This window comes from Silene latifolia, chromosome Y (assembly GCF_048544455.1).
Source record: "Silene latifolia isolate original U9 population chromosome Y, ASM4854445v1, whole genome shotgun sequence".
In the NCBI taxonomy this organism is placed as follows: Eukaryota; Viridiplantae; Streptophyta; class Magnoliopsida; order Caryophyllales; family Caryophyllaceae; genus Silene; species Silene latifolia.
Window position 1 is genome coordinate 461,439,021 of NC_133538.1, and position 22,309 is coordinate 461,461,329.

General features: G+C 40.3%; 2 protein-coding genes across 2 annotated transcripts; one reads left to right on the top strand and one right to left on the bottom strand.

The window, feature by feature from the left end:
* Window positions 1-4,540: 4,540 nt before the first annotated feature.
* LOC141632898 (uncharacterized) lies at window positions 4,541-6,166 on the bottom strand. The gene is made up of 2 exons (XM_074445403.1): window positions 5,098-6,166; window positions 4,541-4,839 (listed from the first exon to the last, which is right to left on the bottom strand). Exons 1-2 carry the CDS (start codon window positions 6,164-6,166, stop codon window positions 4,541-4,543), a joined length of 1,368 nt encoding a protein of 455 aa, XP_074301504.1.
* Window positions 6,167-19,449: 13,283 nt separating this feature from the next.
* LOC141632899 (uncharacterized) lies at window positions 19,450-20,632 on the top strand. Its single transcript, XM_074445404.1, has 3 exons — window positions 19,450-19,796; window positions 19,879-20,075; window positions 20,247-20,632. The coding sequence occupies exons 1-3, from the start codon at window positions 19,450-19,452 to the stop codon at window positions 20,630-20,632; spliced, it is 930 nt and encodes a 309-aa protein (XP_074301505.1).
* Window positions 20,633-22,309: the final 1,677 nt, after the last annotated feature.

The following is a 22,309-nucleotide window of genomic DNA, read 5'->3' on the forward strand; positions in this document are numbered from 1 at the left end:
TAATAACGAAATGCTAACGGAAAACATGATGTGACAATAGTATAAAGCAATAACGAGGTTAGGGCCGAAATTAATAATGAAACTAAAAGAGCAAATATAAAACATAAACAAGAGAAGAGATTAAGGGAAGGAATTATACTATAGTAGCAAATCCGGCATAAAGAACAACCAAATCCTAGATCGTAAAATTCCAAGCAGTGAACAGTAAACGCAGTAAAAATGTATATGGGAAAATGAATGATAGGTAAAAGATATTAACCTTATAACTCGTCTTTTTGTTTTTATAACAAAACTTCACGAGTAGTTTTATTAACCTACGGGTTTTAATAGCCCACGTAAAGGAGAACCTCTCGATCGAGAGGTTAAGGCTCTCGATCGAGCACAGGACAGCTCGATTGAGCACATGGCAACTCGATCGAGGGCTTGACAATTCGATCGAGCACATGACAGCTCGATCGAGGGCTTGTGTTCCTCTGTGTTCTCGATCGACAGCCAAATGTGGTCGATCGAGATCTTCAGTCACTTCTCAGCTTCTGTAGTAGTCCTGACTTGCTTAATTTGGTTAACTTTCGTCTTCACGCTTCCCCATGCATGAGTCTTTCGTCCTCTTTTCCGTCCATCTTCCAGAGATGCTATCTCGAGGCCACAAAAGGTTGGTTTCCGCTACAAATCTGCAAAATATCAATAAAAGCACAAAGTAGCCTATTCGGGGTATAAAGCGACATAATATCACTCAAATACATAGAAATGCGTGCCAAAAGAGACCGTAAAAGTCTATATAATATGCAAGCATCAAACTTCCCCAAACCAAACCTTTGATTGTCCCCAAGCAAACTAAATGCAACTAAAGTCCTAATGGAAAGGAGTAACTTTCAGAGCTAACTACTAGTCAATGCCAAACCGCTTTAATGCACAAAATCAACTAATGCCAAGCTGAAAGCAGGTGAACAAATTTATGCATATCATGGAATTACATTGGATGTTCGACCTTGCAAGACTCATAAATTTGGACTCTCCCGGTTCACTCTTCTCTCAGCAAAGCAAATGGTAAGTAAGAATATGTGTGCAGAGAAAGAAGAAATTGCAGACTCTCACCTAGATCATGACCAACACAACATGTAACGCTAACTAACATGAGTAATGATTCAGTCACCGTACACACGCAAAACCACCGTTCAAGGACTATCACGTGCCGAACAATTGCATAATATGGATATGTGAGGCTCAATTGGTAAGAAGGGGCAAAACAAATATGGAAATGTGAAGGTAAAAGCCGAGCTAGAACCTAACTAAGACCATAATAAAATACATCCCACTCTTCCAATCATATAAATAACTCAATGCCTTATAATTTGGCATATACAACGCAAGAATCCATAATGAATGTACCTCGTAAAGTATAAATAAGCACGAGAGGTATAAAATATTTTTCAGCCATTTTTTTTTTTTTCCTTTTTTTCTCTTTTCTTTTTACACGGTTTTTTTCTTTCTTTGGCTGATTTTTTTCTTTTTCTTTTTTTTTTTTCTTTTCTCATTAATACATACTCCAAGATAAGATATACGAGCCAAAATCCGATACATAACAATATATTCCAAAAACTACTAACTAGCTCAAGAAGGGTAGGCTAAATATAGGTTGTAGTTTCGGGGCAAATCGGATTTGGCTAATGTGGAGCTCATGGGATAAAATGAGAAAGGGGAATATGCAATAGTTCTCAAAACACGTAATACCGACCACAAACCCATGCGTGCGTGGCAAAAAGAAATCAAAACTCATATACATGCGATACAATGAAATGTGGGGAGTAACTACTCTCAATTCCTAGGAAAACTGGTCATGAATGTCACCAGTTATGGCTCTATATCTCAGAATATATAGGTAGTTTGCCAAAATTACGAGTCAAGTCTAATAATCCGTAGTAAATTCCACAACAAAATTTGAGAAATCACTTTTAATTTTCTTACAAGGCAGTTATGAAAGGCAAGGAATGGCATATAAATGACTAGCAGTGCAAAGTCATCATTAAGGAACTCCAATCCGACTCTGCTATATGCAAAAGTAAACATGCTATGTTATATATTTTTTATGTTCTGATGTTTTTTTTTTTTTTTTTTTGATGTTTGTATGAGAAACAAAAGCATAAAGTAGTAAATATGAATGCAAAACAAAATGCAAATGCAGACGCAAAAGGATGCATATACCCTCCCCAAACCAAAACAGACAATGTCCTTATTGTCTTCACAACTAACTAACAGCAGCAAAATGGGAGATAGGGTACGCAAACCTAATACATGCTCCTAAAATACAATAAATAAATACAAAGATGAAAAAGAAAGGAAGACGGTACTCACAAGACGGCTTCCCCAAACCAGCAACAAACTAGGGGAACCTCTAATCGTCGTCTCCACTACCTCCTCCGCACTTTGGCGTATATGGGGGTCCCTCGCCTCCTCTCGGGCAGCCCGGCCGTGCCGCCCGCTCACCCACAACCGTAACTCTCGTGCTACCGGTGTCTCCTCCACCTCGTCCTCTGAGTCAGAAGGGAGTGGAGGGTACCCACCCTCTGGGTATCGGTAGAAGGAGGGATGCGGCCACCCCTCTGGAATTGGTCGCCGTGCTCGGAAGTAGTGACTAGCTGACTAGCCTGCTGACTCGGCTTAGGTGGCAGCATACCAGGTGTCAGGAATCGAGGCGTGACTCCTCGATCCAGCATTGAAAAGGGCCTGGTAGGGGCAGGGGCAGCAGGTGTCACCTCTCCCACAGCCTTGGCTTTTGTAACCTCGATGGCGGCTGTGGGTTTCTCCGTCACTGGGGTAGAAGCAGCAGCCGAAGCTGCAGTGGTGGTAACCACCGGATTAACAACACCAACAGAAGAAACAGCCGTCTGAGCATTAGCAGCGGTCTCAGGTACGGTCTCAGTGACGGGGGTTTCTTTACTGGAATCCATAACTACAATAGCATCAAGACTAATAATTAAATTACAATTTCAATTGAAAAATTCGTCCTAAACAACCACATAAACCCTAAATCACAAAAAAGGGAATGTGGATTGCAATTAATTGAAAGAGAAGAGTAAGGTCGAACTTACTTGATGCTAGAATACCCACACAAGCTTAATTAATCGAAACAATAAGCACAAATTCGAAAAATTCGAATTGATAAACCCTAAAAACCCGAAAACTCTAATTAATCGAAAAAGATGGAGTTTGGGAGAGGGCTTTTGATTAATTAGGAATGGTAATTATATGGGTAATTTATTGTAGAAAGATTTTGGGCAAGAAAAACCAATTTTGCAAGGTAATTAATCGATTGAAAAATGCAGGAATGAAGGAATTGGGGTCGAGAAAATAAAGAAGACGATCGAGAAGAGAACTCCCTTTATATACCCGTTAAGCTTCTCGATCGAGATACAAGTTTCTCGATCGAGAGCTTTAGCTCTCAGATCCTCTTGATCGAGTTAATTCATACCTCTCGATCGAGAGGTGGCTGTCCCTTGATCTTCCATTTCTCGATCGAGAACGGACTCCCTCGATCGAGCTCTTTTTCTTCAAAAATCCTCTCGATCGAGAGCTTTTCCTGCTGGCACGCATTTTAATGTATTATCTTTTGAGTGCGGCTTTACACTAAAATTGACAAAAAATATCCCAAACTACCAGCAAATTGTCTACAGTCCACAATTGTCTTCTATGCTAAAATTGTCTATAGTCTAAGTGTCTAACGCAAATAAAGAAGTTTAAAAACAATAAAAGAAATTCAAAAATCTATTGTCTATTACAATTTGCACGGGGTTGCAAACCCGGCTAATGCTCAATTAAGTCCTTCAGGCCTCTGCTAGGCCTCTGGCTAACGGAGTTACACTCAGCTGCGGTAACTTCCAACTTTCTTCTCCAAACATAAGTACCACTTTCCGACGAATGTCCCAACTTTATTTCTTCCGCCAGAATGCGTGTCATATTGCCACCATCGCCCTCTCCCATTCCAACATTGGAACTCGTTTCGCCTTGGTCAAGCGCCAAAGCTCCCCATCCAGGTCCTGTACAAGTAACAACAATAGCACGGTCCTCCTTATCGCTCTCATTCTGAGGCGGAGGTGTGAGTGTAGCAGGTAAAGTAACAACACGAGGGGGCTCAACATCAACAACGGGGATGGAAGGCGACTCAATCATGGGTGCCGTAACAACACCAACCGCAGGAATAGCATGACACTCCAAAACACGCATAGAACCCCTTTGAGTAACGGGTTTAGCAAAAACCAATTCCTCACCACCGACATTAAACGTAAGAGTGCGCAACCCGACATCTATAACCGCTTGCGCAGTGTGCAAGAACGGTCTTCCCAGAATAATTGGGGTGTGATTATCTTCGGGTATATCTAACACGACAAAATCGACAGGAATAAGAAATCTTCCTATTTGCACAGGAATATCTTGCAGTACTCCTAAAGGTCGTGACAAGGTCCGATCAGCCATCTGGACCGTCATGTTGGTGCAATGGAATTTAGTGAATCCTAACCGTTTGGCCAAAGACAAGGGTAACACGCTAACACAACGCATTATCAATTAATTGAACTCCAATGTGACACGGTATCGAAAAACTTCCAGGGTCAGCAAGCTTAGGTGGGGTCCTATTTTGGAGGTGTGCAGAACACCCCTCCGTCAAAGCTGCTGTCTCAACATCATCTATGGTCCTTTTACGCATTAATACTTCTCGCATAAATTTTAGATATGAAGGTACCTTTTTTAGCAGCTCGATAAACGGAACACTTACGTTCAATCCTCGCACAAGTTTACCGAAACGTGCGAACTCAGGCTCCGTCTTCTTGACCCTCTTCAAGCGCCCTGGATATGGAGCATCTTCAATAGGAGCTCCGTTATGCGTGTCACGAATCAAAGCGTTATTAATCATACGCTTGCTCATTGGCCTCGATCGACCACTTTCATCATCAGAATCTCTCGATCGATCACAACTTTCACTCGATCGAGAGACTTCACCAACAGCAGTGCTCGATCGAGCTACAAAAGCCTCTCGATCGATCTCCATCTCTCCATTTTCTCTCGATCGAGGAACACAAACCTCTCGATCGAGAGCTGTCGTACTGTCAGCAGCAGTAGCATTGGAATTCGTGCCAGAAACATCAGTACCAGCAATATCAGCATCAGAATAAGTCAGTCCGCTTCTCAATGTTATCATATTCAGCGTTTCTTTCCTCTTTTCAGATTGAGAAGGCAGCTGTCCGGGTTGCCTCGTGGATTGATTTGCGGCAACTTGAGCTATTTGGGACTCAAACAATTTGATAGTAGCATTGGTTGCTTGGTCCGACCTATTCACTTGTGTAGCGAGAGCTTGAATTATGGATTTCAGCTCTCCCACTTCTGAAATTCCTCCAGATGAAGAACTTCCTTGCTGCGGATTTGGAAATTGCGGGGGTTTTTGATAACTTTGCTTATGCGGTGGCACATTTTGACTCGACCAACGCAGATTTGGATGGACATACCCCGAATTATACCCTTGACGGTACTGCTGGAAAGAAAAGACTTGCTCTCTATCGGCAAAACAGTCAATAGGAACGTGCCCCAGCTCACCGCATCTCTCACAAAGATTCGTATCGTCTTTCTTTAGCATGTGAACCGTTTGTTGACTCCCTGGAGACTGCATCTCCAATTGGTCAAACCTAGCATTAAGCCTTTCGAACTTAGCATCCATATCCTCACATTCGACATTAGCTATCGTCCGTGAACCACTCTGCGGATTCCCATATTCTGCAGTGTGATTAGCTATCTCCTCAATAAGCTTCCAGCCCTTATCATCATCAACCTCGCTACTGAATCTACCATTAGCCGCAGCATCTAAAATGGCTCTATGATCATCATACAACCCATTATAGAATTGGTTGCATAAAAACCACTGTTGGAATCCATGATGGGGTACCGATCTCACAGCTTTCTTAAAGAGGCACCATGCTTCAAACAGATTTTCAGAACCCGTCTGCTTGAAATTAGTAATCTGGGCCCTCAATGCATTGGTCCTTTGCGGAGGAAAGTACTTCTTATAGAAGGCTAGAGCTAAAGTAGTCCAATCCGTGATACCTGCTGCTTCTCTGTCCAGGTCCGTCAACCATTCCCTCGCATTATTGGTCAGAGAGAAAGGAAAGAGAACTTCCGTCATCTTGTCTTGGGTCACTCCCTTGGATGTAGGGATGGATGAACAATAATCAGCAAATCTTTCCATATGTTTCCTAGGATCCTCGCCCGGGACCCCCCGATACAAATTCCGTTCGACCAAATTGATGTAGGACGGCGAATGTCGAAGGTATTGCCGTCCTCATCGGTAAGCAATTTGAACCCCTTCGGAATATAGTCAGCAGTAGGCTCCGAATGACTCGCGATATTAGGCATTTTGACTGGAATAATAGTCTCACGAATAGAAGTTTCCTCAATAACCGAAATATCAGAAGTACTCAAGACTTCCTCCCGACGAACTCTTTCTAACTCCCTCTTTCTGCGTAAAAAGGATCTTTCGGGTTCAGGATCAGCCTCAACTAATTCACCCCTACGAGACCTGCGCATACACAACTAAAAGGAAATAAATAAGAGCAGCCTTAAGGAAATAAAATTCCTTAAGACAAGACAGAAATAAACAACACAGATAAAAATGAAAATTGCCTCCCAGGCAACGGCGCCAAAATTTGATGCGTGTCGTTCAACACCAAAAATAAATGCCAAAAAGCCTATAATATAAATAGCTAGGGAAGTCGGGTCGAATCCACAGAGAGGCTTTTCTATTAACTGTAGTCTAATCTATCGGTCACAAACTGGGGGTTTTGAATTTGATGTTCTAACTACTAAAGTTTAAGGGGAAGAGAAAATAAGGGTATAAGAGAAAATAGGGAGAAATGTAAATAAACTATCAGATAAAGAGAGATATGGCAGGATTTCGGTACGCCGTGTTCTACGCGCTATCGGGATAACTAGGTCGACAAGTTTATTAGTAGGAAGGGCTAGGTTATCTCCTTTCGGTCTCAAACCCGACTATACCTTTCGGTCTAAAGTCGCCCTAAGGTCATCCTACTTGACTTTCGCCCTCATAGGAGTCAATTATCAGAACTAAACAAGTCTACCCTTCCAATCTTTCGATCCGGTCGGGGTTAACTAAATGACGGTCTCCTGCGTGCACTCATTTAACCGATCTACAAATAAATTGCTTAGATCTGGTTCCTACCGCATAACTACCTTAGTAGTCGTCGTAACATGCTTCTAACACGGTTTCCCTCATCCCGGCATATAAAGAAATTAGCTACGCATGCTAATTATATTAACTAATACAACTAATAACGAAATGCTAACGGAAAACATGATGTGACAATAGTATAAAGCAATAACGAGGTTAGGGCCGAAATTAATAATGAAACTAAAAGAGCAAATATAAAACATAAACAAGAGAAGAGATTAAGGGAAGGAATTATACTATAGTAGCAAATCCGGCGTAAAGAACAACCAAATCCTAGATCGTAAAATTCCAAGCAGTGAACAGTAAATGCAGTAAAAATGTATATGGGAAAATGAATGATAGGTAAAAGATATTAACCTAGTAACTCGTCTTTTTGTTTTTATAACAAAACTTCACGAGTACTTTTATTAACCTACGGGCTTTAATAGCCCACGTAAAGGAGAACCTCTCGATCGAGAGGTTAAGGCTCACGATCGAGCACAGGACAGCTCGATCGAGCACATGGCAACTCGATCGAGGGCTTGACAGTTCGATCGAGCACAGGACAGCTCGATCGAGGGCTTGTGTTCCTCTGTGTTCTCGATCGACAGCCAAATGTGGTCGATCGAGATCTTCAGTCACTTCTCAGCTTCCGTAGTAGTCCTGACTTGCTTAATTTGGTTAACTTTCGTCTTCAAGCTTCCCCATGCATGAGTCCTTCGTCCTCTTTTCCGTCCATTTTCCAGAGATGCTATCTCGAGGCCACAAAAGGTTGGTTTCCGCTACAAATTTGCAAAATAGCAATAAAGGCACAAAATAGCCTATTCGGAGTATAAAGCGACATAATATCACTCAAATACATAGAAATGTGTGGCAAAAGAGACGGTAAAAGTCTATATAATATGCACGCATCAACGCTCATATACCTCCTTAACATCAATAAGGACTCCTACAGGCAGCTTCTCCATGATCCTGGGTGTCAAACCCTTCTCAAACCTCAATGCCAAGTTTTCCTGACTCAGCCCCATATCCTCTGCGTACCTAGACTTCTTATTAAACTTGTGATAGTACTCAACTACTGTCATATCCATAGCCATCTTGAATTCATCAAACTCCTCCCTCAACTTAATACGAACATGTTCCGGCACAAACTCTCGACGAATCGCCCTCTTGAACTCACTCCAAGGTATAGCAGACATCCTCTGTTTCACATATAGGTCTAAAGCACTCTCTCTAACCTTATCCCGCCACTCTCCGGCCGCATCTCTCAAGTAAAATGCAGCTTGTTCCACTCTAAAGTCCTGAGGGCAATGAACCACATTAAGTATATTCCCCATCTCTCTATGCCAATTATCAAGCAAGATTGGTGCACCTGTACCCATGTACTCTTTCGGGTTGAAACGAGTGATGTTGATACTCATTTTAGCAAAATCCACCCCAGCCTCCTTATCCTTCCCAAACTTCTTTAAAGCATCAGTGAGCGCGTCTTAGTGCTCTAGTATCTTAACTATCTCATCAATGCTCATATTCTCAGCCCTGGCATACAACGCATTTCTCTTTGGTGGCATCTTGAACTATATAAGAGAAAAGGTAAACATAAACACACATCCCACAACTCAAACACGTATATGACCTGAGCAGAACCTACTCGATCGAGCATCACAACCTACTCGATCGAGTTGAGGCCACTTGATCAAGTTGCCCACTTACTCGATCGAGTGCCTCGACTCCAGAACCTGACCAGAAAGCCTCTCAAAACTCACTCGATTGAGCCTCCGACATACTCGATCGAGTTGACCCCACTCGATCGATTGCCCCTACCTACTCGATCGAGTGCCCAAAAACTGCACACTGCTCATAAACGAAAAATAACCCACTCGATCGAGTCACTCACCTACTCGATCGAGTGCCCCTCACTCGATCGAGTCATGCTGACTTGTACACTACCCGCATGCTCAACTCAACACTTTCCAACCAACTATATATATATATATATATATATATATATATATATATATATATATATATATATATATATATATATAAAAACGACAAACATACTATATATATACAACAAACGACATCCTACTTCATATGTTTCTAACAAGCCACATTAGAAATCGTCTATCATGCAATTCCGTTATTCAATCAACATACATATTCATATTACTCATCATCTTTCACCACAACATCTCCTATCCTCCACATGCATTCATCCACCGATTCACACAATACACTTCTATATTAGATATGCAATTTACATAGATAAACACATAACGATCCCAAGACACACCCCATAGTGACCGGTTCAAAGTTGTAGGGCGAGATCGCAACTTTAGGACGTCTCCCAAGTCTTTGCATTAGCTCCTAACAACTCCTACCCGGGTTCTTTTTATTTTAACTCCCTAAGTTCATTGGGTTCATTAGTTACAGGTTCTAAAATCGTCGCTCTGATACCACTTTGTAACACCCCCATACTCCAAGTGCCTTAACAGGACCACTTAAGGTATATGAATGCTACCATCTCGGTTACCCGAGACAATGTATATCAAATAGACAATAAAGAAACATACTTTATTAAATGAGTTTAAAGCGATACAAGTCCAAATCCCAAAACTGATAAAGTAAATACAACTGTTTCTCAAAACTGTCAAACCAACTAAAATAATGTAAAATAATGTTTCTAACATAGCGGAAGACTTCTAAACAGCTCGTGGTGACTCAACCCGGCAATCCCATGCGCATCAACTCATACCTGCTCAATAACTGCTCACCATCCCCGAATGGATCACCACACTTTTCAAAACATTTAAACCGGGGTCAGTACTGATTACATAAAACAATACAAGTGAAACAATGAACAATCTAAACTAATCAACCAATCTCCATCATAACTCCACAGACCAGAATACTCATCGCAACAAGTATTCCACACCGCCAGTGGGGGGCCGCAGCCGTTCCCACCTAAGCCCCGCTCATCTCATCCGAGCGATAAACCCAAGTTCCTAAATGTGCACATCCCTTCTGTGGTGGGTTCTACAGAAGGCGAATTAAGGGCATGAAGCCACTCCCTTAAGTGACTCCACTCAGCCGAGGACGCACCTCGCAAACCACAGACAATTATACAACAACCACATTATACAATCAACAATTCCAAATCCGATATGATATAAATCAACAACAACGATTAATCATCAACAATGCCATGTAAACAATACTGAGTAGGGAAACCCCACCTGGAATAGAAACCACAAGACTGTCACAGCAGCTAATCAATAATGTTCCTCTACGAATCCTCCTCCTATAACATATAGTCACATAATTATCACCTAATCAATATAATCCTCCCAAAACCCCCAATTTTACCCAATTAGGGTTTCAAACAAACTTATCAAAATATTATAAAAATTATACAAGAATCTTACCCTTGATGCGACGAACTCAGCGACGTAAAGAACAAGACAATCCGATGATCCTAGCCTTGGGATTTGTTAACAACGCGAAGAAAGCGAACTACGTAACTTCTTTTTCTTTTGAAAGGTTTTAGAAAGGTGAAAAAGTGATTAGGAAGAATGATGGAAACCTTTTATATTAATCACGCGTTATTAACAAAACCCGGCTAAGATAACCCGTAAGACTCACTTACTCGATCGAGTATGTGACTTACTCGATCGAGTAAGTGACTTACTCGATCGAGTAAGTGACTTACTCGATCGAGTGCCCCTTACTTGATCGAGTGTCACACGTACTCGATCGAGTACCCATCAGGTCACCTACTGTTTTGTATAAAAACATACTAACTCGACAGAGTAAGCCCCACTTGATAGAGTACCCATAGACATAGAAAACTGTAGTATTATATAAACAGATAGTTGTGTTGGTTTATACTTGAGTAATTACAGAAATAACTGGAAGTAACGGTTGTGTTGGTTTGTTCTCGTGTATAATGTATGTTTGAAGACTTGATAGGAAGTCATGTTGAATGATGTGTGCTAAGGTAGATGATGATGATGGTTGGCGAGCTTTCATATTGGGGTGGTATTCATGAACGGTTGTACTTGTCCTTGTCGGAATGGATGGTTGTAGGTTGCCTTAATTCCTTTCTGCCTTGTATCATGGGGGAGGATGAGTTGAACTTCGGGGATGAAGTTCTTTTTAAGGGGGGAAGATTGTAATACCCGTCCTTCTAGAGACTCTTTGACCGTCGTTGACTGACCTTAGACACCTATATAGACCTTCGGAAACCTTACGATTTAACCTTGTGACGTTGTGAGCCTTTAGGTTCGTGTTACTCGATCTAGCGGAGGCTACTCGATCGAGTAACTTAGTTACTCAATCGAGTAGAGGTTACTCGATCGAGTAAGTTGCTTACTCGATTGAGTAACGGGAGTTCAGTGGGGAATTATAAATCGTGGTATCGTGAAACCCAAATCATTTCTTTTCCTTTTCTCGTAAACCTAGATACCGTCATATCGGTTCTCCTCCACTTTGAGTCACCCTTTTTTGGAGCCTTTGAGAGTGGAGATACCATGGGGATGGGATGCTTGAGTCAGGTAGTGGTCTTGTCACCGGAATGCTATGTATAGGTATGTTGTCATCATCATCATTGTCTTCCTTGGTTTCGTTTGTGAATGTGGTAGTAGTAATAGATGGTTATACTGTTTGTTATAGGTGGTTATGGTGGTTTCTTCTGGTCTTATGGTCATGTGCAGAATCACTGCGGTTTGCTAGAGGTAGGGTTTCTTACTCAGTACTGTTGGTTGTTTAGTGTGTTGATTATATTGTCTAATTGGTTTTGGTATCGTTGTTGGTATATGGGTTGGTTGTGATTGGTCGCTGTTGTTTATTGTCTGTGGTTCGCGAGGTGAGCCCTCGGCTAAGTGGAGTCACTTGTGGGAGCGGCTTCACGCCCTTGATTTGCCCTCTGTAGAACCCGCCACAGGAGGGGATGTGCACATTTAGGGACATGGGTTATCCCTCGGATTGGATGAGCGGGGCTTAGGTGGGAACGGCTGCAGTCCCCTACTGGAGGCGTGGATTACCGGTTGCGATTGGTAATCTGGCAGGACTGGACCTTCGGGCAGTCTGAGTTGTGTGTGTGATTGGAGGAGGTGGTGTATGTATGTTGCTGTGTCTTGTTGTGTCTGACTTTATATTGTTCCTTCAGTTACTGACCTTGTGTGGTGTTGTTGTGTTGTCTTCTTGTGTTGTGTCTGCTGTGATCCACTATGGCGAGTAGTCGGCTTTAGCAGGTTGATGTCAGGATCATAGCTGAGTGCTTGGAGGGACGAGTCTACCACGAGTCATGGCAGAGATAGTTTCACGTAGTTGATAGTAGTCACGAGTTGTATCTTTTATTTTGTTTATATCAGTGTAATTTAATATAACTGTTCTTTTATCGACATTTGATTATTACTGTTCCTCGGGCAACCAAGATGGTAACGTCCTTATCTGCTAGGGAAGGTCTTGTTAAGACTCCTTGGTAGATGGGGGTGTTACATTAGTGGGGTCTATAAGGTTTACACACAAGAATGAATGGGTAAGATGAGACGAGATATCCAAAATCTATAAACGGGAAAGGAATTGTACTCACCAATTAGTAACACTCGCCTACGCTACCTTCCACCAATTTATATTCCGATCTCAATATCGCTATGAGATGTCTAACTCAAACATTGGTTAATAATTAATCACCAGGAATTAATCACAATGAAAATTCTGCAACATAATCCGTCTAGGCAAATCTCCTAATGTTTTATTCCAATTCATCTTCATATACCTCCAATTGAATCTCACTAAATTTAACCGAAACAATATCATACCCTCGACAAACCTCAAAGTCCAATTAAAGGTTTAATCGCATAAGCTTGAAATATACACCTACACTACCATTCCATACCATTATAACTCAAATCATAACTAGTCGACTTCTAATATCCTTTTTTTTGTATCCAACTCACTGTCAAGAATCAAAGTACAAGATTTCGGAAATCATTACTTACACAATTTCTAGGCCTATTCTAGTGAGAACGGTCACTCGATGCTAGGATGGTCTATTATTAACAAACCTCTACTCACAGAATTTCAAAGTCACATGAGGGAAGAGAATTTGCCATCTAAACTACCAAATTAACAAGGTTCGATACAATTGGTTCCCTACGTATCCACAGGGAAAAACTAATCCTATCTCTCACACTCTCAAGGATTTTTCTCAAATCTCTAAAAATCAAATTCTACTCACTAGCAAAACCATAAAAAGTCGTTCGCTAATTAAGGTCATTACTAACCCAAAAGATCATTGTCTAGGTTGCCTAGGCTAGCTAACATACCATACCTCAAATTCCACCAATGTCTACAAATGAATTGCCAACTATCTCTTTCTCATTAAGGGTTATATGGCAAGCATCCAACAATTCTCGTCTCAAGTCAACTAGTCTAAAGCACGATTCCCAAGATAGTTCATAAATTATCGGTTTCACTACCTTACCTTACATAGAAGGTAAATCACACAAGCCTAAGGTTAATTCTAAATTCAACTCTATCTACCACTCAATGTTAAGTCAAACCCAAAACATGCTCAATCCAAATAAGTGAATGTCACAACTCAAGGATTCTCTAATCACACCCACCAATTCTCCTGACCTGACAAACAAGACTACAACCCAGATCAAGGAAATACTAGAAATGGATAGAGGTTCGGGACGAGGGAATACTAAGTCCAAACTAAGATATCACACAAAGACAGAGATGGTCGATGATATGATATTGGATCATAACCAAGAAAAGGAAATATGATGAAAAGAGTAACTTAGAATATCAAGAAAGGTTTAAATATGACTATCGAAAGAAAGTTCTCGAAGAGCGAGGTAACTGATGACACTTGAAGCAAACGATGTATGGGCAAGGAAGAGAAGTAGTCTACTTAAATATGAAAGACTATGGTACTAAAACATTCAATTAATGTTTTCCCAAAGGGATACATGCTTACTGACCCAATAACCAATACTCTGGACCTAAAACCATAAAATTAGTTAAAGGATTATCCATACTAATATCGATCAACTTAACTTTCCTCAAGGTGATTCAACGGCTATCATCACTCATAAACCTGGAGCAAGGAAGGGAGTCAACAATAAGTATCAAGGTTTAGTCCTAAATACAAGATCATCCTTACACATTCGATTCCTTACATCAAACACACTCAACCTTAGCTTCATCGAGTATCTAGGTTCCAATATCTCCAAAACGTTATTCACCTAAACTCCCTAAACTTACCCAACAATTGCAACCATTCCGCAAGATAAAGGAAAGGTTTCTACGAGGTTGGACATGGGTAAGAATAAGACACGAAGGATAAGTTAGAAAGATGATTTTCAATCAGGAATGAAGAATGTCTTATACAAGAAACAAGGATTAATACCCTTCACTTTACCGAATCCCCAAGACATATTCATGAAAACTATTACTCCGAACTAAATATGGTTTCATCCTAAACACGAATATATCTATCTAAGATCAAGTCCAACCACCGAATGCACAACTTATGAAAACATCTAGGTTTAACTATTCCCAAAAATATTTCTCACAAAACTCTTCAGGCTCAACCCCAAAACCTAACCAATCAATCCACCTAAAAGTTAAGGAAAGGGAGGGTACATAAAAGATAGAGAAAGAAGGAGAACAAACAACAAAAGACAAGTCGGGAGAAAAATTTTTCAACGTCGAGTTCAAATATCCTTGACAAGAAAGAAGAAAAGTAGGGTCCATAGAAAATAAGAGGGATAAAAGAATGAAGATGCATCACAGTTAAAAGAATAAAGTCGGGAGCTCTAAGAAAAGGAGAAAATACGAGAAATAGAAGCGCCTTTAGGCTGGTCGAACAAATCGCCAATATTCTATAGTCTTCCATAGACCATTTGCTCTTCTTCTTGACACGATGACAACCCGGACGTTGATTTCAAGATGCAGCGAACCATTTATCACAATCAACAAACGAATTAGTACTTAACAAGTAATAAACATCCACGGACTACCAAATTTGGTCCTTATATCTACACACTCTAACCTATTCTAGGTCGGTTTAAATGGGGTTACACGAATGTGAGTCGGGAGCATTATGCTCTGATACCAACTGTGAACCTCCGCAGTTATAAAAAAGAGTAAACACATAATTAGCAGCGGAAAATACGTAAATTTTTAAAACATCGAGGCATGGTCGCGGAGTTCACTGAAAACATTTGAAAACTATTTAACCTAATTACTACTTTTACAAAATAAATACATAATACGAATATAAATAAAAAAGCGATCTCGGATCCCTCCAAATTTCCAAAAAGGCAATAACGAACGATAAGTAAAAGGGTGTATCGTTGCGTCGACAACGCTCGCTAGCTACTCGTCTTGTAACCCCCAGCATATAACACCGACCTGTCACCTTTCATTCATAAAAATGAATGCCACAGTCAGTGGAGAATAACTCAGGTGTCCTCCCAGCCATATTACAATGTAATAACATACATACAATACAAAACATATCAGTTTATCAAACATACAACATAGAGATGTGACACGGCTAGGCATGAAAATAGTCGATCGACTAAAATTCCAGTCGATCGACTAATCCTCTGAGCAAAACCAGTCGATCGACCATTGTAGGCTGTCGATCGACTTTTCTGGGAGAACATCAACGTCCACTTTACTTCTAACGTGATTCCTTACCTCTTCCCGCATTCCAAGATGATTGTTTCCGAGCTTAACTTCACTAGTATCCCAAACTCTGGCGACGGGTTTTCGCTTGTTTACACTCTTTCGAGTCCAAATCTGCATAAAATACAAAATAACACAGAGTAGCCGATTCATGGGAGAATAGTAGCTAGTCGCTACTAAATAAATATAGAAATGCGTGCAAATGAATAGAATAAAAGTATGAAATAGGCACTCATCAAACCTTCTCAAACCAAACCCTTACTTGTCCCCAAGCAAGCAAAGACTAAGGATAAAGACAACTAATGAAATGGTAGACAAGCTCAGAGCTAACTATGCTTCACACGCCCAAACCAATTTAATGCAAGTGGCCAAAACCAATGTACAAAATCAATTGCAAACGAGCTATACATATGAAACAACTACCGAACCTTCAACCTTGCAAGACTCGTATATATCGGACTCTCACGGGTCGCTCATCACTCGTTAAAGAAAATGATGAGATTATTCATTGTAAGACAAGAAGGAAATAAGACACTCATCTAACTCTAACCTATAAGAACATGCATGCAGTCTAACATGATAATTATCTCTACCAACCGTACATATGCATTCCAACCAAACAGGACCAAGTCACATGTCGAGGACTTACAAATATGGTGAAGTGAGGTAATTGGGTAAGAAGGGGCAAAACATTTTGGAGATGTGGAGGTAAGGGCGAAGCTAGTACCGAACGAAACCAATAGTAAACAAATCCCACTTCATAACCCAACTGTTTAAAATAAAACGATGCCACAACTGGCATGAAACTCACGCACCAAAACAAGAATTACTCCTCAGATAATATGGAATAACAGCATAGGAGTAAAATCATCCTCTTTTTTTTTTTTCAACTTCACTTTCATTTTTCTCTTCTCTTTTTTTCTTTTCTTTTTTCACGTGTTTTTTTTCTTTTTTTTCAATTATTTTTTTTTCTTTTTCATCTCCATCCTTCTTCAATTCAAACCCTACATAACAAAATAGAATTCCAACATCGACAAAAACACACATACCTAAGGTTAAAAACTGTATTAGCTCGACTAGGGTAGGCTATATAGGAAAGTGGTTAACAATTGGGTTATGTGAGGCTCGAGGGTGAAATAAGAAGAAAATGATGCCTCTCCACATGTGACACCGCCACTAACCCGAATGCATACAGGTACTAAGAGACAAAAATCATGTTTATGCAAATTGATGTTACATGTCTTATAAGGAGTACTACTCTCATCCTAGCATGAAACTAATCATGAATGTCATCAGTTTATTAAGCTCTATACCTTAGAAATTTTGAGTAGGTTGCCGATATTAAGTCAAGTTTATTTATTCAGAAAAGTTAATCACAAACTCGTAGATTATGCAAGGACCGTACAAGAATCGCAAAGCAAGGCTTGGGCAAAAAATAAAGCACATACGCAGTTTCATCATTGTTATCTAACCGTTCCGACTCGACCTAAAATGCAAAATAAAACATGTTTTGTTTTTTTTTTTCAAATTTTTCAAATTTGTTTTTTTTGATTTTTTTTTTATGGAAAAGGAAAAACAATGCATACGGATATATAAAGGAAAAACAATGCATACGGAAAACAATTTTTCAAACAGAAGCATACCCTCACCAAACCAAATCACACAATACCCTCATTGTGTTCAGCAAACACCAGCAGCAGTGCAAAATATAAAGGGAAAGGGGGGGTACGCGGACGAAATGAAAACAAACAAAGGAAAGCAAAGGTAACGGGAACTTACAATTTAATGACCTCCCCAAACCAACCAACAACAAAGGAGGTCGTGGCCAGCTGCCACTATTCATCACCCACAGCAAAATCGAGATCGTCATCTTCTTAAACATACGTTGGTTACCAAGGTTAGTGGATCGACCATCAAAACCATTCAATCGACTATCAGCTCCAGTCGATCGACTAAACTCACCTGTCGATCGACTTTTTCCACCTTATACTCAGCACCATCTCGTCTTCCATGCATAGTTTGCCAAGACGACTCGCCTCTTTTCCGATGCACCTGAAAATAACGCACACATCTCCCAACAAATACCAAAGCACGTATCCCAATTGTCTTAGTAGCAAACGGAAATAAATCCTAATTACAACGCAAATAAAGCAACTGATAAACTAAACTAAAATGTCCTTTGCTAAAACAAATCTTATTCAATATGGGTTGCCTCCCGGTCAACGCTGTTTTTGAGGTCCCGGTTGACCTTAATTCATAAGTCATTAACAATCAGGCGGCGTACATCTCGGCCGCTGACTAAGTGAAGTCCCCTCGGCATTCTTGACCTTAGGCCGCCAATCAAACTTAGTTTTGAAAATAGAAGGGCGTTTCGCAGCACAGGCTTCCTCACAACACTTAGCCTATGGCCGTTCCTTCTTTGCACGCGGTTGTGAGATCCTGAAAAAAATCTCCTTTTTGAAATAAGTAAATAGTATGGAGTTGCCAGTAGGTTTTATAAAAAACATACAAAAAATAAGTTTAACGGAAAAGGCCCCTTTTGATCCCTGGTATGGGAACTGATCTGTCAGTCCGGTCTGAACCAAAGATTGCGGATTCTGGGGGTAAAGGTATATTCAGGGAAGGTGTTAGGCACCCGGACCACCCATCAAACTGACGATCTCTACTATTTATTTGTAATATTATATATTTGACGAAATTAATAAAAAAAAGTTAATTATACAATTTTATACAAGACGAATAAATTATAGGATAAGATCACTAGCTTAGTTTATATACAAATTATATAAATAAAGAAAATAAAAGAATACATATAAAAATAATGAAATAAGAGAGTAAAGAAAACTTATTTGATTTCGGTACCCTCAGGCCTATGTGAATGTAGACTATTAATGAATTTTGACTTTGTTATAAATTGTTGGCTCTTATGCGCTTATATGAAAACTGGGACGATTTATTTGTATGTGAGTGGTTTGATTTGAAACTAGGATAGTATATTTGAGACGGTGTATTGGATTTGTGGTCTGGCTGTTTCACGTGTATCTCTCCCTCTGACAATTTATTTTATGTCCGTCTGTTTCCCTTGTTCATGTGTGTTATGCGTGATATTTATAGTGGTTGGAATTTGAAGTATATTGATTTCCGGGTTCGTGAAAGGATAGAGTTTGAAGTAAACAAGAGTCCCTGAACTTTTATATTTCCGCTTATCCCAACAAGCTTTTGTTCCGGACCGTCTTATGTCAGATGGATACCTTATTGCTCACGAGATTATGTACTATATCAACAAGACCAAGAGAGGAACAAATTGCTATGCGGCCCTTAAACTTGATATGCACAAAGCTTTTGACCGGGTTTCGTGGTAGTTTCTTATGTCTGTCTTGGAACAGTTTGGGTTTCCTATACCCTAGCGCAACCTGATATGGGAATGTATTTCAACAGTTACCTATAGGGTTATGATTAATGGAGAACCTTTGGCGTCTTTTCGTCCAACTTGCGGCCTACGTCAGGGTGATCCACTTTCACCATATTTATTTATCATGTGTATGGAGATTTTGTCTGCCCAATTACGGAAAGCTGAGACTCAAAGGCAAATTCATGGCTTGAAAATCTCTCGATATGCTCCGACACTGTCGCATCTTTTTTATGCGAACGATGCTTTTATTTGTTTTAAGGCTACTCCTTCATCTTTTGAATCTCTCCGGGACATATTTCAAGACTTCGAAGCTGCTTCTGGTCAGATGATTAATCTGACCAAGTCCTTTATTAAGTTCAGCCCCAATTCACCTGCTGATTTTAAGACTCATCTGAATTCGATTCTTCGGATGAAAGACTCTCCCTCGTTTGGTACTTATTTAGGAGTCCCGGTTGATCTCCTGAAGCAAAAGCAAACTGCTTTTCCATAGACTCATTGATAAGTTGACAACCCGTATTTCATCTTGGTCTTTTCTGCATCTGTCCCAATCTAGCAAGCTGATAATTATCAACTCTATTCTGCTTGGATCGATTGCCCATATTCTCGCTGCTATCCCTCTGCCTCTTGCTATTTTACGTAAGATTGACTCCTTGATTGCTGCATTTTGGTGGAGTAAGGATACTTCACGAAGATCAATTCACTGGTTATCTCAACAGTATATTCATGCTCCAAGAGACAGTGGTGGAATGGGTAATTAAATCAACGACGATCCTAGGTCAGGTAACTCTGATGAAAATTTTTTGGCGGTTATATCACAAACCTGCTGGCTTACTTGCGAAGTATCTGACGCTAAAATATCGAAAAGATCTTCCAATTCCTAATGCTAAATCAAGATTACTCAACCTTCCTATGTCTGGAAAGGAATTTGTCGAGCTGTTGATTCTTGCAAGCCTGCTTTGGCTTGGAAAATTGGTAATGGCGCATCCTTTGATCTCTTATCTGCCCCTTGGGTACAGGGTCGAAAACCGGTTTTGAAGCAACCTCAGCCTCAATTTGCCCCGCCTATCTCTGCCTTGCTTCTTGATAATGGAACCTGGAACCCGTCCTCTATTTTCAATCTTTTTATGCAATCTACAGCTAAAGAAATTCTGGCTATGGAACCGCTACTTCTTACTTCGGACGACTACCTCTACTGGAAATACACGGAAGACGGGAATTATACTATTAAATCAGGATACGTATATCGAGCCTCTCAGAACTCGTCTCGTGTGTCTGTCAACCGCTCTTTTCCTTGGAAGACGATATGAAAATTCCCTTTCTCAAACAAATTTGCTATCTTTATTTGGAGACTTGCGCACATAATCATTCCCACCATGACTAACCTTTCTCACCGGGGTTTCCAGCTTGATAATGCTTGTGTTCTATGTCGAGGCTTCCCGGAGACACCGGACCACTTGTTTCGTTCGTGTGCTGTTGTTCAGCATATATGGCAATGCTTAATGCTTGGTATACATCCTCTTGCCAACCCAACCATCTCTTTTGACCGTTGGCTTGCTGATAATATCTCCTATCTCTATCGAAAACCCACAGCTGGAACTACTTCCCTTCTCTATTTCCTTTGCACTTTGCGTGCTATTTGGCTAGCTCGGAATTCAATTGTTTTTGAGCAAAGAGATGTTGATCCTACACGGATTCTTCAGCTAGCTGAGGCTATGTACAACATGCATTTGCGGCTCCCTAAATTAATGCCTTATAGTCCACCCATCAAAACAAAGCCTCCGGAGGCAGGTATCCCATGTCTGTCACATTTAACTTCTCTTTCTTATTATCTGCTTATCCGCAGGGATTCTTATACTGGCTGCTATAAGGCTTCTTTCTCTGACTCTAGCTCCGGGTGTACAGGGCTACTCCATGTCCGTGGTACATTAACTTTTGATGCCTACTCTCAAGCTCTACTCCAGCTTATACGACGGATACGTTCGGACACATCCACTACCGTCACTTTCTGGGTGACTTCAAAGAAACTATCTTTAGTTCTGGCTTCACAAATGCCAGTCCCAATAGCCGCGCGAAATTCGCTTTGTGAAATTCGCCGTTTACTTTGTCTACATAGTCACTGGTGCGTCAGCTTAGCGACTGGCTGATCGTTTAGTTTTGTTGTTTCCTGTATCACTACTCTTTTACTTTATATAAGTTTACTATTGTCGGAAAAAAAATCATTATTTTTGCTTTTCCTTTACAAAATCTAAATCTCGGCTAATACTTTTAGGTGTTGCATGGTAATGCAAAGTACTACATTTTATTTCGTACCCAACATCGCATATTGCATATACTCGTATATGATAAAAAATTTCATTTCGATATGCAAAGCGAATACAATATATGACTCATTTCGATATTGGTTTTAGGCCAATAATAATCACTTGAAATATTTCTAAAAATATATAACTTCTTGAATTTATCAAAGGGTTACTAATATGAAATGGAATGTCAAAAGTGGGGTGAATAGGGATAGACGGTTTATGAGTGGTTTTATGCCATTTGAAGTGGTTTTTTGTTGAACAAGCGTAATGAACCGTTAATTATAACATTGTCAATTTTCATTTAGTCATTAAATTTAGCCTCATCATCGGGTACCCGTAAACAAAACTTTGTTTTACTAATCTGGAATGAAGCTGGTAAAACTTTGTTTCACCAATTTGGAAACTGGCATGGCAAAACTTTGTTTCGCCGGTATGGAATCAGGTAAAGCAAAACTTTGTTTCGCTGGTCTGGAATCTGGAATAGTCAAAATTTGTTTAGCTGGTCTGGAATCTGGTATAGCCAAACTTTGTTTAGTTGGTCTGGAATCTGGAATAGCTAAACTTTGTTTCGCTAGTCTGGATCTGGTAGAGCGAAACTTTGTTTCGCTTAAGAGTGAACCTGCAAAATCTGATTTCATAAGCTTGAATGCGTGTCAGGGCCCGCCGACCGAGGAATTCAAA